Genomic DNA, 24,114 nt, shown 5'->3' with positions numbered 1-24,114 from the left:
GACAAACAATGCACCTCTATATGCTGGATTCTGACACTTGACAATTTTATATAAGTAACAGACGTTTTTATTCAACTTAAAGTAAGATTTTAGTGTCAGAAATGTTATAAAGTGTTTAGCTTTATCAGCAGGCCTTTGGCTTATTTTTCCAATCTCATCTGAAGCTGTCACCAATATTTGTTATTGGCTATGCTATTTCTGATCAACTTTGGACCATGATTATTCAACTGCTATAGCAGCTTTTCAGTATAATATTTCTGACTGCTTGATCTGCTTTTGTATGCAATCACTCCCATCCAGCTACATCTAGATGGACAAATGTTCTTAGATAGCCCAGGTAGCAATTTATATTAACATTTCACAACTGGCTTAACATCAGGTTGCATTTCTGAGCAGCTGAACTATGATTTTGTTAAATGCCATAGCTCGCACCATTAAGATACAGTATTGAAAAGACATTGCAATTTTACATGTTTAATTTTCTTACTGAAATAGGCCACTTATCCCCATAATAAAAGGCAGATCCTACTAACCCTTCCCTCCCCCCACAAGTCATTAGGCACCAACATTTCCAAAATTAATCTAAAACAAGAAGCTTTTATCAACCACGTCTCAGGGTAAAGTTTGTATTTTCAAACTAGTTTTCCTTGTTTCCTTCATTTCTTAATGCCCCTATAGTTGGGGAAAGGTTTATTGCTTACTTTGCAGATTCTAAATTAGTTCCATACAGGCAGTCCCCGGGTTACGTACAAGATAGGGACTGTAGGTTTGTTCTTAAGTTGAATCTGAAACTGACCAGCAGTGGCTGAATCAGGGTGCCAGGCGTCCGGAGCAAAGCCGCGGAGAACGCCAGCAACGGACAGCCCAGACGCGCCGCAGCTGTCCTGCTGCCCGCGTCCTCCACAGCTTTGCTCCCCGTCTCCCTGGTCTGCTGGTCTCCAGCAGACCAGGGAGACACGGAGCAAACCCCGTTTGTAACTGCGGATCCGACATAAGTTGGATCCGCGTAACTCGGGGACTGCCTGTATATGATTAAAGGGACATGACTGTAATGCTGCTCGTAGTGATTCAAGAATCTGAATGCCAACCTCAGGGCAGACTATTTGGAACCAAGGCACAAATCCCAAATTAGTTTTTAAATTTATGCTTAGTTTTTAGCTATCAGTTAACTAGTGTAAGCCTCTAAGGCATTGTAACAGCTTTAATATGGAATCACAGACACTGTCCCTCACCATCCTGGTGAGGCTGTTTTGTGTTAGATGGTCCCTTACAGCAAGAATCACAGCACTATTCAGATGACTGCTAGTCCCAAAGGAACAGTCATTTGCTCCAGATCAATTGCTACTTAATCTCACATCAAAGACAATGCTTGTAGCCAATCCACATGAAGATTTATAAAGTAGAAAAGACCACAGAGTTATTTACAAGGTTAAAGCAGGTAAACATGTACAAAGATGAGTTACCACCCTAAAGATAATACAAGCTTCTCTAATCAGCAAGATGTGTGTGCTTTTTAGGGCTAACCCAGGCTAAGCAGCTGGGGATCTTCGGCATCCGAACAGAATAGAAATAATCAGTTCCGTCTTGTTAGGAATTTTTATCCCACTCTTTCCATATGCTTTGAGTAGGGATGTAAAATCCCTTTTAATTGGTTTACCGGTTAAAGGTGATGTTTAACCATTTAACTGACTAAAGAGGGGCACGTGCCGGGTAGGGCTGATCCAGCCCTGGTGTGACCCTCTTGCTTGCCAAGGCCAGGCTGAAGTGCCCCCCACTTGCTGCAGGCAGGGGGTGCTCCAGCCCAGCCAGAGCGGTCCTTGCCTGTGGCCCCCCATTGCAAGTAAGGGCTACTCCAGCTTGAGTCTGTCTGCAGTAGGCCTGAGCACATTGCAGGCAGATGCTGCTTTGGTCATCTGGAGCAGCCCTTTTCTGACACACACCGAGGCCCACCATGGACGGGGGCTGCTCCAGATGATCGAAGCAACTTCTGTCTGCAGCGGGGTACCCCCACCATGGTCAGAGCAGTCCTCTGTCATGGCAGGCAGGGAGTTGCTCCAGCCCCCACCGATTAACAGTTAACTGGAACTCGTATGCATCACCCATTAAGAGTGATGCTTATTGGTTAACTTTTCACATCCCCAGCTCTGAGATGCAACCTCAGCTGATAGGAGGAATCCACTTGCATAATCCATCTTCACAGATGGGCAAGGGTGAGAACAGAAAAACGATCATCTTTTATCCACTTTAACATGTCACAATAGTCCATCTGGTGTCTCTGGACTTTGCTTATTAGGGAAGGATGTAATGCCTTCTGTTGATTATAAGCCCTTTACGCTAATTAACATCTTTCTCCTATCTTGTGATTTGCACAGTCTGAGGCTCATAATACAACCACTCAAACATTACCTTACAACATGGGATACAGAGGTTATACGTGAAATCACAAGCATTCAATAAAGTCTAAACACCCACAAGTGAGCTAGATTGATACCAGTTATGTATATGTCAGTGTTGAGGCATGGGTGGGCATCTTCTCTGATAGCTTCATAAATAATCTTAAGAAATTCAATTTTTTCATTCTTCATACATTCTTCTCCAAAATCTACATACCGATAAGAGGGAAGGTCCTTTCATGGATTGATAACTACTTAAAAGACAGAAACAAAGGGTAGGAATAAATGGTAAATTTTCCGAATAGAGAGAGGTAACTAGTGATGTCCCCAAGGGTCTGTCCTAGGACCAGTGATATTCAATTTATTTATAAATGATCTGGAGAAAGGGGTAAACAGTGAGGTGGCAAAATTTGCAGATGATACTAAACTGCTCAAGATAGTTAAGACCACAGCAGACTGCGAAGAGCTTCAAAAAGATCTAACCAAACTAAGTGATTGGGCAACAAAATGGCAAACGAAATTTAGTGTTGTTAAATGTAAAGTAATGCACATTTGGAAAAAATAATCTCAAATATACATACAATGTGATGGGAACTAATTTAGCAACAACTACTTGAGAGAGATTTTGGAGTCATTGTAGATAGTTCTCTGAAAAGAATACAATCTTTGAAGTAAGAATAAGAGCCTCCGGAAAAGGGCACTTTTTCCGGAGGATCGGGGCTAGTCTAGACGCTCTTTTCCGGCTTTTTTAAAAGCCGGAAAAAAGCGGCGGACATTTTTATTTAAATGCCGCGGGGGATATTTAAATCCCCCGCGGATTTCCCTACGACGACTCGTGAAATTTACATGCCCCTTCCGGAAAAGGGGCCAGTGTAGACGTAGCCTAAGAGAATATCTTAATGCCTCTATATAAAAGTATAGTACTCCCACATCTTAAATGCTGCATACAGATGTGGTCACCTCAACTGAAAAGATATATTGGCATTGGAAAAGGTTCAGAAAAGGGCAGCAAAAATTATTAGGGGCTTGGAACAGGTCCCATATGAAGAGAGATTAAGACGACTTGGACTTTTCAAGTTTAAAAAAAGACTAACGGGGGATATGATAGAGATCTAGAAAATCATGACTGGTGTGGAAAAAGCGAATAAGGAAAAGTTATTTACTTGTACCCAATTCCCATAACATAAGAATTAGGGGTCACCAAATTAAATTAATAGGCAGCAGGTTTAAAACAAAAGAAGGTTTTTCTTTACGCGGTGCACAGTGCAATCAACCTTTGGAACTTCTTACTAGAGGAGGTTGTGAAGACCAGGACTTTAACAGGGTTCAAGAAAGAACTAGATACATTCATGGAGGTTAGGTCCATCAATGGCTACTAGCCAGGATGGGTAGGAATGGTGCCTTTAGCCTCTGTTTGTCTGGCAGTGGGTAACAGGAGAGGGATCACTTGATTCCCTGTTCTGTTCACTCCCTCTGGGGCATCTAGCATTGGCTGTTGTTGGAAGACAGGATACTGGACTAGATGGATCTTTGGTCTGATCCAGTATGGCTGTTCTTATGTTATGTTCAATTCACCAAGTATATACTATACACAAGCAAAAAATTGTAAAAAAAGTTAGCATGTAAATATTTAACACTTCAGTAGATTTGGGAACAGTGTTCCCTCTATTTTTTTCCATCCCTGAGCAGAACGAGTTCTTGTGTACTACTGTGGAGATCTCACACTCGGGTGTGCCAACCCTTTATCCCAGCTCTGAGCCCCCATCCCACACTCAGAACCTTTTGGCCCCACTCCCACCACATGATTTTTTTTTATCATCATCTACAGCAATAGAAGTCTAGGCCTTCTTCATCACCCACAAAAATATCAAGTCACTTCCAACTTAGCTTGCAGGAGGGAATGAAAGAATATGCGTCATCCACCATGTACTATAATCCTCAACCTACATGCCAAAAGCTCAACCTTCTTCTTTTCCAGCGGTTTATGCATTTAGTTTTCTCTTGCTAATTTTGATAAACATTAATGCAGATATAGCAAAAATAAAACAAGAAATACTGTGCTGATTGTATTTTTTTCCAGTAAAAGACTATTTTAGTTTACCTGAAGCTTGATATGGACTTAAGTACCTATTTATTTAGGGTTGGCTACATTTTCTTTCATAACAGAGGCTACATCTATACTGCACTCTTCTCGTGCAAAAGCCTCTTGCGCAAAAACGGCCCCTAATTATGCAAATGAAGCACAGCAATATGCTAATCCATGATTCTTTTGGATAGGCTTTTGTGCAAGAAGAGTGTAATATAGACATAGCCAGAATGTAGCATATGATTCCAGTAAAAGATTATTTTAGTTTACCTAAAGCTTGCTACAGACTTCAGTACCGGTTTATTTAGGGTTGGCTACATATGTATAGCATATGATGCATTTCTGTCTTAGTAGTGCACTGCTAATGGCACCATTTTGAGAATAATTTCAAGACTGGTTTATGAGAATGTAAATGCTGCTAGAAGAAAGCAAAGGAAGTCATGGGGACTCAATAGCTTAAATATGCAGGTCAGCACAAAAGGGAAGAGTGTAAATCCTCTTCCTTCCTGGACCAGAAATGGTGGTGTAAAAATAGTCAGAAACTGTTCTAGGGTTTAGCATTGCACTTTTTCAATAAAAATTGATTTGACATTTTTTTCTTTCCCAATTTGAACAGACTGGTGTATGGACTGAACTTAACAAGATCAAGCAAAATTTCTTAAAGCCTTTGCACACAGGACTTAATATGTCAAGAGCACATTATGAAGCAGAAATAAAGAGTAAAAAGGAAAATAGACAAGGTTGGTTATATCCATTACTATCATTTGTGTCCTTCAGATATGGAAATTGTGTGAGAAAAGTGAAAGTTCACGAGCACTAAGTAGGTTGTATTTGAGATAAAATATTTGAAATACTCTAGGTTTGAAATGACAACTTAACCTGTAGATACTATATTTATCATTAAGATCTACTTCCATAGTACTGTAGTTAAAGGGCTCAGAAGCCAAATTTGTGGGCTTTGTTTTCATTACTATGCTTTCTTCCAATTTTTCATCCAATTAAAAGTAGCCTTTATTCAGGGTCTGTTTACTTCCAAGTGCACATATGTACGCCTCACAGAAGCCAATAGAAAAATACATGTGATTCAGAGATTGTTTCAACTTGAATGATGTCATGTAGACATTCAAAACTTGTTCTGCATTGCTATTTGTCTTAGTGTTCCCTCTTTCTTTGAGCAGTAAAGGAGCTATGAGAACTACTGGGTACAATCTTAAGTCCTGAAATATTACATTTTCGATTTTTGCTTTGACACACATGGTGAGATTCTGTTAGAGAAGCAGGAGTGGGAAACCAAGGTGGTTTTAAGCTGCCTTTGTGCACTTCTGAGCTTGCAATGCTCCATGGCTTCTGATGCAGTGTAGACAGCCCTGGGTGCCCATGGCTTGCAGTGCTGCCCAGAATCTCACAAGTGCTATGGTTTCACCTTGTATGCCCTCTAAAGGCAGCTTGTCTTCCTTATTCAGCTAAAAGAGGTTTCCTTGGTGTAGCACTATGTGGCATTTGAGAGCACCCTTTTACCTCTGACCCTTTCACTGGGTATGAAAAGGCCAAAGTGGGAATGAATATTTTTCCCATAATATCAGTAGGATTGTTGCAAGGTTGTATGCCTGCTCCCTCCCCCGTCAGGGGAGCTGTCAAGTCCCTGAAGCTTTTGAAATCATGCCCCCAACCCTGCACGTCCAGTAATTAAGGTGCCAACCTGGCTGTCTTGCTGGGGCAGTGTGGCCTAACGGCAAGAGTCAACAGAAGCAGATGCAGGCTCCATGGGTTGGGAATCAAGAAGGGGATAGGGGAACCTGGGACCTCCAGACCAGGGCCCTGACAGTAGTAGTGCAGTCCACAACTAACTTGGCAGGGAATCCTTCTGCAACACACCAAATTCCTTGGGATTTAACCTCCCACCCTGGGCTACTTCCTACCCATCTCTACCAGACTCCTTCCAGGGTCCTTCCTCCAGATCCTCAGCAGTATCTCTGTCTTGCTGGCTGGTCTCCAAGTCCAGTTCCACTGGTGGTTCACCTCCAGGAGCCCTGGCAGTACCTTTTTCCTCCTCAGCAACCAGCCCAGACTGAGCCTCTCTCCAGGCCTTTATACCTAGGCTGCAGTCTGAGCATGCCCAGCAGGGTTGCAGGGGCGGGACTTCTTCAGCCAGGTGAGCCTGGTTAAGCCTTGCTTCCCCAGTGTAGGGCTGGTACACTTTGTCACAGAGATAGTAAAACTAAACCATTACCAGGATTCTGTAAGTAAGACTACATTGTTCTGGTAAGTTATATGTGCTAAGTATAAAAAGAGACACAATTTTCCTCAGCTTCCGGAACTGCAGTTGCAGCTTTACCAATCTGTCCACTGACTTTGATCTTTATCTACTCAGGTTTAGCACCCTTTCTCCTGATACTTTATGTATAGAGGTAGGGGGGTGGGCGACAGAGCATCTTTCTCTTCCTCCCCGCCCTTTCTCTTCTCCTATTTATTTCAAGTTTTCTTATCCCCTAGTCATAACTCCGGTCATCTGAAGTGGGCTGTGCCCACGAAAGCTCATGATGCGATCTACATATTTTGTTAGTCTATAAAATGCTACCAGACCATTTGCTTGCTGTTTTTTTAGAAGCAATGCAAAGCAAGCAAGCAGGATGGCTAAAATAAGAAGCTATCAGTCTTTCCTTAAACTGTACATTTAATAGCTAAGTAGTGGATACATTAAATCATATCATTGAACTGTCTCCTGCCATCTTTTTACATGTGAAACCATTATTCAAAAAAAATCTGTCGTATATAGGTGTGTCTACACAGCAGGGCTTAACTTGAAATAAGCTACACAAATTGAGCTATGTCAGTTGCATAGCTTATTTTGAAAGAGCTTATTTCGGAATTGGGGGCATCTACACAGCACTTATTTTGAAATAGAGCACTCTTCCGCTGACTTCCTGTACTCCTCATACAGTGAGAGCTACCAGAGTTGGAGTAAGAAGTCCTCCAGCTTGACTATATTTCGACATTATTTCAAAATAACTGCCTGCTGTGTAAACGCAGACTAATAAGGCTAGTTATTTCTAAATTATGTTGCTGTGTAGATGTACGCTAAAAGATGGATGATAGGATTGTTCTGGGGGAACTCTTGTACTTTTCCATTTTATGTGACTTGCAGCTTCATAAAATTGACTTCTGTTACAATAAAATAGATCTGTTGCTGCAACTATTTTATTATCGTACAAGATTTATCTTTTGAAATCCATCTAATTATAGTCTATATGGAACACTTTGTATAAAAGACAGCCCAAGGCAGTGACCTGCTGTATGGGAAACTTAAAATATAGGAGCCAGCTCAGGTCTATCCTCTGCTAGAATTCAGTATCCTCCATTTTTACTTCTTGATCAGACACTAGATACACACATAACAATTTAGAATTGTAATAGAATGAAGATGATAATTTAAAAATTAGATGGAAATCCTGCTGCTCAATAATATGTTCTTTTCTTTTGCAGCATCTCAGAATTGTAAAACAGTTTGTTCCCTAACAGTTGGGGGGGAAAAGATGCCTAACATGACCACTGAAATGCAGCTTCAGGTGAGTTCGTACCTTTTTCCAAAGTTATGCAAATACGTTTAGACAGATTTTATTTTTACCTGAAGGCAAGTGTTCTTTTAGAGCTGACAGGAAAAAAATGTCATTTTGCTAATATAAATAACATGAATTTTTCTTGACATTTCAGGTTCTACACTCAGCTCTTTTCACATTTGATTTAATAGAAAGTGTTCTGGCCCGAGTAGAAGAACTCATCGAACTGAAAATAAAAACCGTAGCAGATAAGAATATTGGGGGTCAAATGAAGCACTCAATGTCCTAAATCCCAGTGGTTGTTTAACTTTTGCAATACATTAAGACATTGGTCGTCATTAATATGACTACTTGAAAGAGACATTCTCAAGCTTTACACAAGTCTTTTGAAGGATTATTTATAAAGGCTTCTGTTCTTTATGTATTCAGTTACATGTCTTTACTGTAAAATCTGATTAATGGAGATAGACAATCTACTGATTTCAATAAAATACTGCAAGTATCCTTGCATTGAGTTTACTGCAGTTTTGCTAGAATTTGGAAGCCTCATCAGCTTAGCATAATTATAATATTTCATTAATCTCTGAAGATGAGAGGATGTTTTTGGTGTATAGAAATATGGTATATTTGCATTACCTAGAACCCAATGGTATAATGTTTGGAGAGTTTTAGAGCCACAGATATGTAAATACTAGCTATTATTTCTAATATTAGTGCTTACTAATTGGCAATTAATATTGCCAACCATACTACTACAGGCAGTCCCCGAGTTACGCGGATCTGACTTACGTCGGATCCGCAGTTACGAACGGGGCCGTTCCTCTCCCTGGTCTCCAGCAGACCAGGGAGAGGAAGCAAAGCGGCGGAACACGTGGGCAGCGGACAGGGCTGTCCGCTGCCCACGCGCTCCGAGGCTTGGCTCTGCTTTGCCCCCCTCCCCCCCGTCCCCCTGGTCTGCAGACGGGGGGGGGGGGGGAGGGGCAAAGCAGAGCCAAGCCGCGGAGCGCCCGGCCAGCTGACAGCCCAGACGCGTCTGGGCTGTCAGCTGATCGCGCGCTCCGCGGCTTGGCTCTGCTTTGACCCCCCCCCCCATCCCCCTGGTCTGCAGACCAGGGAGACGGGGGGGGCAAAGCAGAGCAAAGCCGCAGAGCATGCGGGCAACGGACAGCCCAGACGCGTCTGGGCTGTCCGCCGCTTTACTCCCCGTCCCCCTGATCTGCAGACCAGGGGGACCGGGAACAAAGCAGAGCAAAGCCACGAGGGCAGCAGGACAGCCACGGCGCGTCTGGGCTGTCCTGCTGCCCCCGTGCTCCATGGCTTTGCTCCGGACACCTGTGGTACAGCAGCTGGGGCGCTGCCAGTTGGTCCCGTAGCGCCGCTCTGGGCACTACTGGACCAACCGGGCAGCACCCCAGCTGTTCTGCCCCAGGCGTGCTGATTCAGCCACTGCTGGTCAGATTCAGCAGCGGCTGAATCAGGACGCCTGGGGCAGAGCAGCTTGGGTGCTGCTGGGTTGGTCCAGTAGCGCCGAGGAGCGGCGGCGCTACTGGACCAACCCAGCAGCACCCCAGCTGCTCTGCCCCAGGCGTCCCCAAGTCAGCTGCTGCTGAAACTGACCAGTGGCTGACTACAGGAAGCCCCTGCCCCGGGCTTCCTGGAATCAGCTGCTGATCAGTTTCAGCAGCAGCTGACTTGGGGATGCCTGGGGTTCTTAAGTTGAATCTGTATGTAAGTCAGAACTGGCATCCAGATTCAGCCGCTGTTGAAACTGATCAGTTTCAGCAGCGGCTGAATCTGGACGCCAGTTCTGACTTACATACAGATTCAACTTAAGAACAAACCTACAGTCCCTATCTTGTACGTAACCCGGGGACTGCCTGTAGATTAATAAAGAGTGACTGTAAATTAGGACTCTGCATACCAGTGATCTGAGCGTAGAGATTTGAAGACAAGGAGAATCCATGCTTCTAAAAGCACCTCTGGGACAAAACCAGATATATTTAGAACTTTCCCCAGTGAAAGGTTATATAGTAAACAAGACAGTAGACATATTTTTGTAAAGAAAAACAATAATGCAATTCAGTGCCTAAAGTGTTAAGGCATAAATAAGGTCTAAAGTATATGAACATGGGGGAACCTATTCTAGGATTATTTTTATTTTTCTTATTCTAAAGAATCTTCCAAAGAAGTGTTTAAATATTTTGAACAACAACAAATAACTTTGCAATCAAGCTAAAGGTAGGGAACATGCTTTTTAATGCAGTTATATTTAAATTGTCCACATTATAAAAACAAAACATCATAGAGCTTTTTTAAAAATCCTTTAATTTCCTTCCAAGGTAGCAAATTTGGTATAATTCACACTATATGGCATTGCAAATTTTAATTTAATGCGTCAATTACATGCAAATATTTTAACTGACTGTTTTTGTACAGTTGCTGCTTTTGAAAAGACAAGAAAAGCATTTGTATTTTGCTTAGAAAGGTAACTCCAGAACTTTTGAATAAATCTAACTGATACAAAGTTAGTTACAATCCAACTGGCTCTTGTGAAGCATTTTCCAAACTGGACTCTGGTCTGTGATCTGCGCTTTTGCCATTAGCATTCTGTCGCGAATATTGTCTATGTGTGGTTTGCAAGTGGTCTGAAAAGAAAAGAAATGTGACTTACTTACAAATATTTTAATTAAAAGAAAATTAGATAGTTTGGGTAAAGATGATACTGAGTAATTTCCAGTTGTACTATAGCAAGAGACTGAGAACAGATTCTCAACTGGATATCTGGGAGTGAAGGAGAAACAAAGGTAACTGGATCGTCTATCTTGGGATATCAGGCTGATCCTAAAACACAACTTAAAGCAGGTGTAGGACTGCTTTTTTCATATTTTGATAACATCCCAACAAAGGGTTGTTCAGCTGCCAAGGATTGGATAAATATGGCTGCTCCCTGGCCACACCTCCACTGGGAACAGAAGAGTGAAATGGCAGCTATTATACATGTTTTACTCAAGCTGGGATTCCCCAAATGGGGGAGTTTTGAAGTAGCTTATTCAGCTGGCTAGTGACTGCTTTGCACTGTGAACTAGTGCAAGTTGGCCCCAACAGAGGCTAGGTTGTGGCCTTAAGATTTAGAACTATTTTTTAATGGCCACAAATATATCTGGGTCTCCTGCTAACATCGTCCCTTCCATGGAACTTCCATTGAAGTCACTTGAACATTAGTGCAGTTCAAGTGCAGGATAGCCTTAAATTTATAAGATAAGCAGTAGGCCTAATTTTATTTAGCATCCTTGCAGTTAATATGGACAGATTTAATGAAAAGCTAGAAGTCTGACATACAGTGGTTACTATTAAGATGTCAATATTTAATAGTTGTGGCACTGTAGTCCTTGAGATGTTTTTGTTTTATAGACTCTAGGAGAGAAAATAACTACAATACCTTATATCAGAATATTGTAGCTTGATAAATACTGGATTTTTTCATATAGTGATCTTTAATGAAAGGGATAAAATACAAACCAATATCTAGTTTTAAAGTTTGTTCCTTTTATTTTTGGTACATTATTGGAGTGCTGTTCCTACTATTATAATTAACATTGAATCAGCATTTCTGTAGAAAAATCATTAAATAGCTCTTGCATGTGCATTTAGCCTTGTCAAAGAAAATTCATGTTTACTTATGCATATAGAGTGTGTCAGTTGCACAGATAGAAAGGACATATATGGATGGCACTGTAGTTGCTAGTGTCTAGAACAGATTTATATAGGTAGACGTCATTGATTGAAGTTCACAAGCTGCTATAGTCTTTAGGTTAATTAATAATTTACTTTAAGATGATAGTCAATATTTACAGCCTGATTTTGCTTTCATACTAATTTTATACTAATAAATTAATGGAGTCACTCCCAATTTACTGCCCTAGATCTGTCATTCATCTTTATACATGCTAGTAAGACCTTTTAAAACTATAGTTTACTATAATTCTAAAACATTTGAACCACATCAGCAGCCTCTTGTACCTAGAACAGTAGGTTTGATCAGAACTATGGTCAATCTAATAGTAAGCTACAAGCTCAGTTAAGGACAACAACAAATTCATTTTGTAATTCATTGCTTTTATTGATTTGATGTATTTTTTAAAAAGCTTCATAGGTAATATTTATTAACATATACCATAAGACTTACCTTGGCTATAATTAGCATGAGTTTAACTGTTTCAGCAGTGTTATGAACTGGAATTAAACGTAAATTACTGCCCAGGAATCTGCACATCAGAATAATCAGTTACATTCAAAGTATATATTTACAGTACATGACAACTTAAGGTTGAAAAACCTCTCTCACATTATCCAAATCATTTTTCTCCATCTGAGCATTTCCCACAATTCTGGACCTCTGGGTTGCTGTACTTTCTGAGCATGTCATGGAAGCAGTGATTTGGTCCAACATGGTCTGGCTATGTCCCTTCTGCTCTAGCTTGCTGCCAGATTATCTGCCTCCACAGCAGCAGACAGTGGAAGTTCCTTTGCCTCATGCCCTTACTACTTCAATTGTAACTTTTTTACCCAATTTTTTGGGTGGTGGGAAGCAGTGTTCTCTCTCCTCAGCACTCCTCTTTTCCCCTGGATCAGTTAACCTCTGCAGGGGAGGGGTGTGTGTGTTCACTGTAGCATCCCCCAGCTTCCTCCTCTGCCCTTTATGGACATGACAGGGCAGCTAAGAAAGCACCCGATCAAATCCAAGTGATGCTCAGTGTGAGAGACTGCCTTCCCAGGCTCGGCAAACAGAGAGTTATTCCTTCTGTCCATAACTCCATTAGATAAAAGGGCTAGGAGTCAGACTGCCTTGGGGGTAGGGTACCCTACTTGCCTATCCCACCTAGCAGGGGAAAAAGGAACCCCAGTGCAGAGTAGGGAAAGGCTCCAACCACAAGGAGGACTGCAGCCAGTCAGCTCTGGGAATAAGTCCAGCCTGGGGACCCTTGAAAAACAAGGGAGATTTTTCAGGGCCACAGGTCCCCAACCTTCCAAGTGAGTCCTGAGTGCCTGCGGGGAGAAATGCAGGGCTTCTAATCCACTTCCCTCCTTCCCAAAGCAACCAGAAAGGCTCTAACAAGAAGTTCTCCCAGCCACCCGGTTTAGAGGATTTTAAAAGATTTCAAAGGCTCTAGGCCCTAAGAAAGGCAAGACACACAGGCTTCACCAAAGCCGCAGCAGAACTTCTGTTTCCCCAAAGTGCACTAAACAGATATTTTAAAATATACAAAGGCTAAAAAGGGAGGGGAAAAAAACAAAAAATCCAGGAGATAAGAGATCTCTTTCTCATCCTTCCCCCGACTTCCACTGAAGAAGGTGAGCTGTAGCTCTGAAACCTGACTAGGCTCCCATTAAAGCCTCAAAATAAATGTTTCTTATCAAATCCTTCCCTAAAGCTGCAGTTACTCCTTCAAGGAAGAGTGATTAGGGATGAATACAGGAAGTTATGGCCATTCTATTACAAACCTGGAAAAGTGGGCTGTGCCCACAAAAGTTCATGATACCATCTACATTTTTTTTTAGTCTATAAAGTGCTACCATTTGTTGGGTTTTTTTTCCTAGAAAAAAAAAATCACTACATATATTACATAGCAATGAAGTGATGAAAGGAAGTGTCATGCTTTTAAGAGCATCCCATGTCAAATTGACTGTGTCATGTCAAAATGATTCTGAAAATATTGTTTTGCACATTCTCCATTAATAAGCCAAATCAGTGTGTTACAAACATTAGCCTATGGCTAGTTTTCCACTAGATAAGCAAAATCAAATTCACCTATGTGATGATTTGGGAAATCTGTCTGTAGAAATTATGTATTCCGGTTGATGATGCAAAATTGTTACTATGTAAAATTGCTATATCATGGAATGCCTCTAGGTCAGAGTATCTGTGATAGCTGACAATCCTTTAAGCATCTCCCAGACCAAGGACAATTGGGGTCCGTCTACGCTATGACACACAGTCAAATTAAGATATGCAACTTTAGCTATGTTAATTGCATAGCTGAAGTCAAAGTAGCTTAACTCACCTTTTGGCACTGTCTACACTGCAGGAAGTCGAAGGAAGAACACTCTTCAACTTCCCTTACTCCTCATGAAAGCAGATGTGATGGACATCTCCCCATATTTTATGAATTTAACTCACGGTCATGAATATACATAACTCAAAAGTGCTTTGAGCAAATTATTTCGTGTAACCCATCAATCTTCATGTCACCATCTGCTGGTTCTGGGTATCTTACTTCAATGTATGTATCATTTGCGTGTGTGAAATTAGACATATGGGAGTGGGGAATACTTTGTGGGTTTCAAATGTGTGAATGAGACACATGGAGGGTGTTACCTTCAAAATCTTTATGAGCAACTGTTAATCTCTTTTGTCCTTCAGTCCTAGCAGTGGTTGGTAGGGAGTGGCCTCAGTTTCTTAACAAAAAAGAACAGGGAAGCAGGGGCCTTGGTCTTTTGGCTGGACCACACCTGAAGGAAGGAGCTGAAGACCCCAGGGTGGGGAGATAACCCTGGTTTGGAGGGGCAGCTGGAAAAGAGGTTTTAGGATTTAGGATGAGTTTGAAGAGTTTATATTGAGGTTTCAGTGTAGAATTAGCCAAGTGTTTTTGTTTCTTTTGATTTGTAACCTACTTTGCTCTGCCTGTTCTTGTTTATTATCACTTAATACTGCTTCTACTTAATAAAATCATATTTATTTTCTATCAAACCCAGTGTAAATTATTGTTATCGTGGGAGGGGGGCAACTAGTGCGTTCATTCCCCCTTTCATTGTTAAAGGTGGCTTACTCTTATCTAATTCTTTAGGGTTTGATCCTGTCTGGGGAGTGGCATCTCAGGAAGCTGGGCCCTAAACTGCACTCTCCTTGGACCTGAAGAGGTTCAGAGTCTGTACTGCTTCTCAGTGGGGGCAGGGACCTCAGCTCGGGGCCTTGGCTGGGGGAGACCAGAAGAGCTGGCCCAGCAGGACCGGGCGGTGAGGAGCCCCAGAGAGTGGGAAAGCGAGTGGCAGTAGCCGTGTCAGCACCCCTGGAGTCAGCCCTGAGAGGTTGTCTGTGACCGCACCCCGTCACGGCAAGGTTACCGGCATCAACCGGAGTGACCCTCTCACTTCCAATTAGCTGTCTTACCTAGACTGCTAATTTGAATCCTGGAAGATCAACAGTGGCAGCTTCGATCTTCCTCTGTTGTATAGACATACCATAGTTCAGGGCTACATCTAGACTGGAATGATTTTCCGCAAATGCTTTTAACGGAAAAGTTTTCCATTAAAAGCATTTGCGGAAAAGAGCGTCTAGATTGGCACGGACGCTTTTCCGCAAAAGCACTTTTTGCGGAAAAGCGTCCGTGCCAATCTAGACGTGCTTTTCCGCAAAAAAGCCCCGATCGCCATTTTTGCGATCGGGGCTTTTTTGCGCAAAACAAATCTGAGCTGTCTACACTGGCCCTTTTGCGCAAAAGCTTTGCGCAAAAGGACTTTTGCCCAAACGGGAGCAGCATAGTATTTTCGTAAGAAGCACTGATTTCAGGCAGTAGGAAGTCAGTGTTCTTGTGGAAATTCAAGCGGCCAGTGTAGACAGCTGGCAAGTTTTTCCGGAAAAGCGGCTGATTTTCCGCAAAAACTGGCCAGTCTAGACACAGCCTAGAAGTTCATTAAGAACTATCAGCATCTGAATAGGTCTTACCTGAGAAGAACAAAAGAGTTACTGCATATTAGGAGAAACTAGTTTCCAACCTCTCCCCTAGTTTGAAGTGCAAGGGCAGGGCTGGCATTTGGATGATGGGAAAATTCCCAAACGTAGGATGAAGAAGCAGCCAAAATGTTGAGGGGGACAGAAGGGTCCATGTTTCAGAATGCAAGCCATGCACTGCAATAGTAGGAGTCTGGATTCCCCTCACAACTGTGATTCCAGCCCCAAAATTGCTCTGAAGTGGTGAGGAACCAGGGAAATGCAGATACAGTTTATTATTTTTTGATAGAGCTGCGTATTTCTCATGTGACCAGGAAAAAAAGCAATGGTGTTAGAATTGTGCGCAAAGTGTCCATTTGCTTTATTTGTTACACCGTAGGCCAGCAACGGGCAATCTAGGCTAGGGAGTGGGCCACAGGAGTGGCTTCCATCTCAGTGGTCTGCAAGACTGTTGTAACCATGACAGTCTCCCAGGATAGGGGCTTTTTGCTAACTGTGCTTGTGTAGCTAGAATTTGCGGAGTGTGCCAGATGAACCATGGCAGTGCTTTGATTGGATGCAAAGGGAATGCATGACTCTTACAGTCAGTCAGTGTTGTGTGCAGTCAGCATGCACCTTACTTGAGATGCGTTACATGTGTGTCACTTCAGTTATACCAGTGGGACAGGGACAGAAACCAGCACTGTATGGCAACCCTGCTCAGCAGCAACAGTAAATAAAATGGCTTGCGGGACATGCACAGACCCTGATGAGGTGTAGGTTGCCCACCACTGCTATAAGCCCAGGAGACCCATGCTGCTAAAGTTCTGGAGGGTGGTGAATTTAAATTCTGGCTTGAAGGCTAAGGGACTTAGAACCATTTCCAAGGACTGAGTAGTGAGCTGTAAGGTTGCAGCTGGCAGGTGCTAGACAGAGGTCTGCACCCTGAGCATATGACTAGGAACCCCAAGTCATAGACAGTGCATTGGCTTTGTTGAGACTTCAGAGATTTAAAATGCCTGAGGATTCAGTGTTTGGATCCCTTCAAAGCAACTGGGCAGGTATCCAGTTTCACTGAACCTTTGAAACTCTGTAGGACGTTTGTGCAATTATTCATTAATATTACATCTCATTTTCCTTCAATAATAAAAACACTGGTTCAATTAAAAACATACCTTTTCTGAATCCTGAACATTAAATCCCATTCTTTTGGTCCATGCAAAGCAGCCGACAAAAGCAAAAAACTATTCCGATGAATGTTTATGAACTTCTCAATTCTGTCTAAAAACAGTTCTTCTCCTGTCTTTAACAAGTCTTGGGTGTCTGCCAATAGAAATGCAATACCTAAAGAAGAAATTGATTACAATGTAAGCCCAGTTTGTTACTTCAAGTTAGCCTTCTAACAACTATTAAAAAGTCATTAATAGGTAGCACTCCCACCTCAAACATTATTTTAGAAGGCAAAGGAATATAAAATGGGAGTCAATATGAATATCTTGGTAATTATGTGCAAGCCAATGCAGGTGGCCAGTAGGAAATGTCACAAATTGGAAAGAGAGCAGCTGCAGTCACCAATTTAAGATTTGATCATAAAAAAAAATCTACAATTTAAGACCAAACTATGAGTTTTCAACTTAATGTTAGTTCCCTAATAACATATAGGCGGGAAATCTTGAAATCTGTGAAAGATACAAACACTAGGTATTAAATGCAGGGCCATCCCTACTCATATTCAAAACATGCAGCTGCATGGCTCACCAAATTGCCCCAAATTTCATGGTGCCCCTTGTAGCTATGTGCTGCCTATGGGCTCTGGTAGCCTCCATCCCCATCCTCCCCACAGGCTCAGTGCTTTGGCTCCTGCCAACCCTCCCCAGAAGCACCAGAGGCCCCCAGACCCATCCCCAGCAACTCGTCCCAGCTCAATGCTAGTCCAGCAACTCCCAGTCCCAACTGTTCCCTCAGGACTCAGTGCCCACACCGACTTCACCAGCAGCAGTGATCAGCATTTGTTTGGACAGATGTCTCAAATGGAGCAGGTGAAAAGCAGTGTTTTCCCCCTAAAAAGTGCAGCTTCTCTCTGGCCGGCTCTGTGGCCATCCACTGCTCCTCCAGCCCACGGCTCCCTCCCAGCCCTGCTCCAGTGCTGCCAACTCTCCCGAAAAGGATAGACCAAGCACCATTGCAGTAAACAGGGTCTGGTCCATCCAGTCCAAAAGAGTTGGCGACCCCTTTTCCCACAGCTTCAGTTTCCCCCTCATGTGGCATGGCTACGTGGGGTCGGGAGGAATACCGGTGTAGGGCAAGGACATCAGCAGCAGTAGGGATGGTCCTGATTAAATTGAATGAATTTATAACAATTGCTAATATGTCAGACTTCAGCAAACCTTTATCTCTCTCTAAAAAAAAAGCAGTCAAAAGTTCATCACCTAATAAACCATCTTGTTAGTCTTTAACGTGCTACATGACTGCTTTTTTTTGTTTTACCAAGATTAGACTAACACAGCTACCTCTCTCTCATTTTCATCTCTAAAGTTATCCAGAAAAGAAATTAGAAGTATGTAGTGAAAGGCCTAAGGACAAAGACAGAGCATCCACAATGGCAGATGTGCTATTGGGCACCTTAAGGAACATGCTAAAGGAGCCAACTGAAGGAGTCCTCAGACAGGGAAAACCTTATGGCTACGTCTACACTGCAGGCTTCTTGCACAAGAACTGTTTTGTGAAAGAGTTCTTGTGCTAAAGATCTTGCACAAGAGCGCGTTCACACTGCCATGTGCTTTTGTGCGAGAGCTTCCATGGCAGTGTGGAAGCTCTCTTGTGCAAGAAAGCTCTAGGGGTTTCTTGCGCAAGAAACCCGTTGCCTGTCCACACTGCCTTCTTGTGCAAGAGCTCTTGTGCAACAGGGCTTATTCTTTGTGAGGAGAGGAATAACTGTTGCGGAAGAAGCCCTCTGTTCCAATGCTTTACTGTAAATTTACTTGTGCAAGAATGGGCATGCAGTGTAGACACTCCGCAAGTTTTTGCGCAAGAGTGGCTGTTCTTGCTCAAGAAGCCTGCAGTGTAGACGTAGCCTATGAGACTTAATGTAGAGGACATGCAAAAAGCAGCTCAGGTTAGACAGGAAAAATGGAAACTTATTCACATCTCACACAATGTTGATTGAACAGAAAGGTTTCAGATTCAAAATAAGCAGAACTATTTTGTCTAAATGTCACTTTATAATTGTTTCAACTGCTGGTCTACTCTGAAAAGAAACTATATAAACAATAATATGGAGTTTCATGTTTGTTGCCTCAGTGATTTCCTGGTCAAATCTGCTCATTTTAGAAACAATTTTTTGTAACCGCCAGCTCAGCAAATTCAACCTGGAAGAGAAGATCAATCTGGTTTTCTTTTCACACATTGTCACCAGAGGTGAAGGTTCTGCTGGCTATATTACGCTTTGGTGGTATTTTCAGAGATTGTCTCAGTGAAGTTCACTCAGGTGTGGTTGAGATTTAGTAAATAGTTTGATTAATGCACAGAATGAACAGAATCCGATTCACTCTCTCTTAGATGAAGGGCTTCATATAAAGCTTACAAGATTAAATAGATTTTTGTAATTGCAAAAGTTATTAGTACACATAAGGAGTTGTTCTGTCAAGATGACATTTTCTATAGTTACCTTTCAGAGTACAACTGCATTTTAACCAGTATCTGGTTTCTGTCCCTAGCCCCTCCTCTCATCTATTCTTTTATAATATTGGTCTCTTGAAAGAGAAAATGCTTTGGCACTTTGACATTTCTTCAGTGTAGATTTTGTACAGTTTCTTAGGTCAACTCTGTGCTACTGCAGGGGGAGCTGCTCCTATACCCCGTTAGAATTTCTGATGATTTATTTTAAGAAATATGTGCTACAATTCAATTTACTGTACCAGAAAGAGAAAAAATAATGGATCCATTTGCCACTGAATCTGAATATCGAACTCTGTGGTGTTGACTCTGTAGAGAAGTTGAAACTTCATGACTCTAAATAAATTTTAAAACATTATTTTAAAATGTGTTTGAGATTATAACAGGACTCTTAAAACAGAGTCTGAATGTTAAAAGCTCTTTAGTACCTTAGTTTAGAAAATAATTTTACTCCAGTAGCAGTAATAATTTTAAACATTTTAACTGACCTTTTGAGTAACTGATTGAGACTATGAAATATTCACATAGCTGCAACACTGATTTAGGTGTAAAATAATGGGGTGACCATCTGAAATTTTTTTACCATTATAACCAACCTGTTGGCATTAATTTTGTCACCGGACACACTTGCGTAATGCACAAGGAAGCTTGACAAACATTTTATAGTTAAATCTTTCTTTTAAAAAGTGATGTACAAAAGGAAGACGTGCAGACAGTAGAAATGTACACACTAGATATTTCCTGCCTGCAATTAAGAAGGCTGGTTTGAAATAATGAGGATGTCAGCATTTGATTTGAAGGGAAATAGGTCAGAAAAGACTGCTCTAGTCAACGTACTTAACATGGGAGCTTCATGGTAGAATACCAATTGCTTAGGAAAGCAAGATGAAAGCACCATGCAACTTCATCTGAATGGGGTGGACTTGTACATATTTTTCAACCTGCAGTTTGAATTTTCTAGTATTCTAGAAAAAAGTCTCAAACAATCCCATACATTGTGCAAATGCGACCAATGAATTTTCGCATTTACAGCTGGACTAGATTTTTTTAAGTCTACCTTTTTAGACTACAACCAGCCTAGTAAATACAGTATTGGAGGGTGATAATACTTAGGGCAGGGGTGGGCAAATTCTGGCCCACAGGCCAGATCCAGTCTGCAGGGTTAGTCCCTGGTGGGCTTCCATGTTTACCTGTGCCTCTGCAGGTATGGAGGATCACAGCTCTTATTGGCCGTGAATCACTATTTGCGGTCAATGTGAGCGGTAGGATGTGGTGTTCCAGTCCCTGAAGCTTCCCGCCACTCACATTGGCCATAGGTACAGGTAAACATAGCGACAGCAGCACACCAGGTCTAACCCTTTGGGCTGCCATTTTTTTATTTCCCACCCCTGACTTAGGGGCAGTGCCACAAACAGAATAAAGAAGCATTAGATATGTTCTCAACTCTGATAATGACCTCCTGTGCAATATTGAGTAAATCTCTACTCTGACCTTCAGTTCCCTCACCTGTCAATTGATAATAACCATCTTTTTCCTGCTTTGTAGAATGATTTCCAGTCCCTTTGATAAAAGGTACTATACATGTAAGATATTTCCAAAAAAGAGAAATAAATTCACAAACCATGGATGTGAAATAGTCATGAAACACCAAAAAATTATTCATAGATTAATCATTGTGCTAATTAAAGTAAAGCATACATAACATTTTTCCTCTGTCACCTGATTGTCATTATGACTATTACTTGTATACAGCAATTGCTATTAAATCAAGAGTCGGGACAACAAAATCATGCCAGTACAACATGAGATTGAACATCAGCTGTAAATGTGCAAAGTCCAAGAAGAGCCAGCTGATGGGCTGACAACTAAGATACTGTAGCATGGAGAAGGTAGTGACTGGAAAAGTTCTGAATTGTGTGTGAAAAGGGTATGCTCACTGGGTATTCTGGTTATGAAGTATCACTAGAATCTGGGGAGAGTGAAGGGGAGGGAAATGCCTGGCTTTACAGATGCCAAAATACTGGTGGTTCCATGTGTAAATACATGCCATAGATATAAAAGTAGGGGTGGTTACACAGGGGAAAAACAAAGCCCAGAATGAAGAGCAAATAAAACTGACCCAAACCCAGATCACTAAGGCCAGCAGTTGAGAGCCTCCTTAGAACTCATTCTGGTTGGAGATGCTTGAACAGCCAATACTTAAATGCCACTGTTGTCTTTGTGACGCTGGAGTGACACTCTCTCATTCTGCTGGACATACAGAGATTCTGGATTGTGACTTAAAAGCAAAAATCAGACTTCAATCTCTTCAACAGCCAGAATTTTAAACCAAAAATGTGTGCAGCCATGTTTGAATCTCTTAACTTATTACTATAATCTATTTAAAGTATTAACATTGTATAACAGAAAAGACAAAGCCTTCAGAGAGGAACCTAGAAGATGACAACCTCCTTGCTGGAATACATTGATCAGGTGAAAAAAATTCATATAGTAGTATCAAATCAGTAGTCTTAATGCAACACAAAAAGAATGACAGGAAAATATTTCTAACGCAGTAAAACAGTATGTGGTAGGCATACTAAATTGGTACCAACAACAAGGGGAAATAGCTAGCAGAATAAGAGAAAATATGAAGAAAAAGGTAGATCTTCTATGGCAGCAGCAGGTTTCCCAGGTAAGGGACATGTTTTCCTGTATTTAGTGTGTATGCTAGACATGCTATAACATATTCTGCTGTTATTAAATCTTGGAAGAATTTGACAGTTGGTTCAGTGTTAGTGAATCAGTTACTACAGTTGACCAATAACTGGTATACTGTACCTGGAGAGATGAACTCATGATAACTGTTGTGATCCATCTTGCATTTTCCTGTCCACCACTTTCTGCCATTGTCACTGCAGTCATTAACAATTCAGCAGTGAAATATCTGGTAAAACTTTCCAAAAAGCTTAAAGAAAATTAGCAACAGAGAGCGAGTGAGAACAGAAATATCAGCCACCAAATTAAGAGAACACAAAAGTGAAATATAAGACACTTATTAATGGTGGTTGGTCAAGGCACAAGCGGTACCTAAAGATCCCAACTGAAATCAGGGCCACAGTGTCTAATCATTTCACACAGGATAAGACAGTTTCTTCTCTAAAGAGTTTACAATCTAAATCCACAAGGCAGGCCATGGGTTGAAGAAAGAGCTATCATCAGAATATCGGGAGTGGAAGCAGAGAGAGATCCACTGCCTTGCTCAAGGTCATATAGAAAGTCTGTGTCTACCTGACTAAAAATGTCACAATCCAAATTCTAATGTGTCAGCTTTGAACTATTTTTTTAAATCCAGTTTGTTCAAACTAAGGAATTGTTTTGGAGAAATGTTCTTACAGTCATATAAATATTCTGTACGTGCTCAAATGTGGTTGTTAATATTGTAAATATTGCTCCTTAAGGAATTTTCTGCACCTAAGACTGTTTTCCTGTTGCAGCTGTTCTATCATTCCAGTGGCTGAGATGAGAAAGACTAAAGCGAACGCAGCTTTGAAATGTGTCAGCAGCATTTCTAACAGGTCAAACAAAATGTTTCTCCTGAACAATTTAATTACCTCCCAAAACCTGCAGGGAGGTTCAGCAACTTGGCAAAAACCGCAGTGAATTGCTGGCAGAGCCTGGTTTAGAATTCAGGATTTCCTGATGTTTTATAAAATAATCACAAATAATTACACATCAGAGAGTATAACAGGGCTGTGTGTGCTTCCCTTTTCATGACTCACCAGAGAGTGAGGCCATCCTGCAATGATTCAGTGGGTAAATTGTCAGAAGGGCCTACATGATTTAAGAGCCTAAATCTTATTTTCCAAAGGCAGTTTTGCCATTTTGGGCCATTTTTACTTAAGTGCTTTTGAAAGTGTTACCTCAAGTCTCCTCCATCGCAAGCAAAGATCATCAAGCTTCTAAGGTGACCCATATTCCTTTTCTTTGTTGTTCCCATTTGTGTTTTTGAAAGATATGTTTAGGCCCGTCTACATTTAATAGACGGTGCCTTCTTCACCTGGAGAACTTTGCGCAGCTAGAAGGAGGGCGAGGGGCCTACGCAGACTCAATCATCCAGTCTAGCTCTGTCATCGAGCTGCTGTAACACTTTTGCCAGTCACTGAACCACTCTGTGCCTCACTTCCATCTGGGAAAGGAGGTGAGACTGCTGCTTTCCCTCACAGAAGGGCTGTCAGGCCTATTTTATAAAGTTCTGAGTAAGCTCAAGTCAAGTCCCCTGTGAGGGCTGGTATCAGGCTACTTCTGGGCCTACCTTTCCCAGTTCTAGAGGACACCCTCCGACCTGCTAGTTTAAAACAAACAAGGCACAGACCACATACCCCTGTGAGGCCTCTCAGCCACTCTCCCCCCACCTCCACTACTTTGCCTGTCAGAAGGCACTCGGAAGGCGGGACTTAGGTGTCTAAGGCAGCTGAAAATTGGCTGTCACTCCTTGCACAGAGACGTCAGAAGAGTCAGTGCTGAACTACCACAGTGCTCTTGGCCCACTGAGCAAGAGCCAGCTCCTGAGTCTCTCAAGGGGAGTCAGAGGAAGAAAGGGATTAACTGAAAGTTTGAGCCATGTAACTCCTCAGGGAATACACGTGATAGAAATGTAGCCGTGTTAGTCTGGGGTAGTTGAAGCAAAATGCAGGACAATGTAGCACTTTAAAG

At 41.9% G+C, this 24,114-nt stretch overlaps 2 protein-coding genes across 3 annotated transcripts in view; one reads left to right on the top strand and one right to left on the bottom strand.

Moving 5' to 3' along the window:
* The window catches only part of GLMN (glomulin, FKBP associated protein), a 45,248-nt gene extending 36,263 nt beyond the window's left edge, over nt 1-8,985 (top strand). For both annotated transcript variants that reach the window (XM_075936533.1, XM_075936534.1), the window contains exons 17-19: nt 5,096-5,219; nt 7,963-8,045; nt 8,191-8,985. In XM_075936533.1, the coding sequence (XP_075792648.1) occupies nt 5,096-5,219; nt 7,963-8,045; nt 8,191-8,325 (342 nt within the window). In that variant the 3' untranslated portion in view covers nt 8,326-8,985. The remainder of the gene's footprint in view (nt 1-5,095; nt 5,220-7,962; nt 8,046-8,190) is intronic.
* A 1,426-nt stretch (nt 8,986-10,411) lies between these two features.
* On the bottom strand, nt 10,412-22,831 carry C9H1orf146 (chromosome 9 C1orf146 homolog). Its single transcript, XM_075936528.1, has 5 exons — nt 22,240-22,831; nt 19,662-19,755; nt 16,920-17,088; nt 12,223-12,301; nt 10,412-10,681 (listed from the first exon to the last, which is right to left on the bottom strand). The coding sequence occupies exons 1-5, from the start codon at nt 22,321-22,323 to the stop codon at nt 10,562-10,564; spliced, it is 546 nt and encodes a 181-aa protein (XP_075792643.1). The 5' UTR covers nt 22,324-22,831; the 3' UTR covers nt 10,412-10,561.
* Nucleotides 22,832-24,114: the final 1,283 nt, after the last annotated feature.

Source organism: Pelodiscus sinensis, chromosome 9 (genome assembly GCF_049634645.1).
Source record: "Pelodiscus sinensis isolate JC-2024 chromosome 9, ASM4963464v1, whole genome shotgun sequence".
Lineage (NCBI taxonomy): Eukaryota > Metazoa > Chordata > Testudines > Trionychidae > Pelodiscus > Pelodiscus sinensis.
Note: the sequence above shows the minus strand (reverse complement) of the source record. Positions and strands in the feature narration are given on the sequence as shown.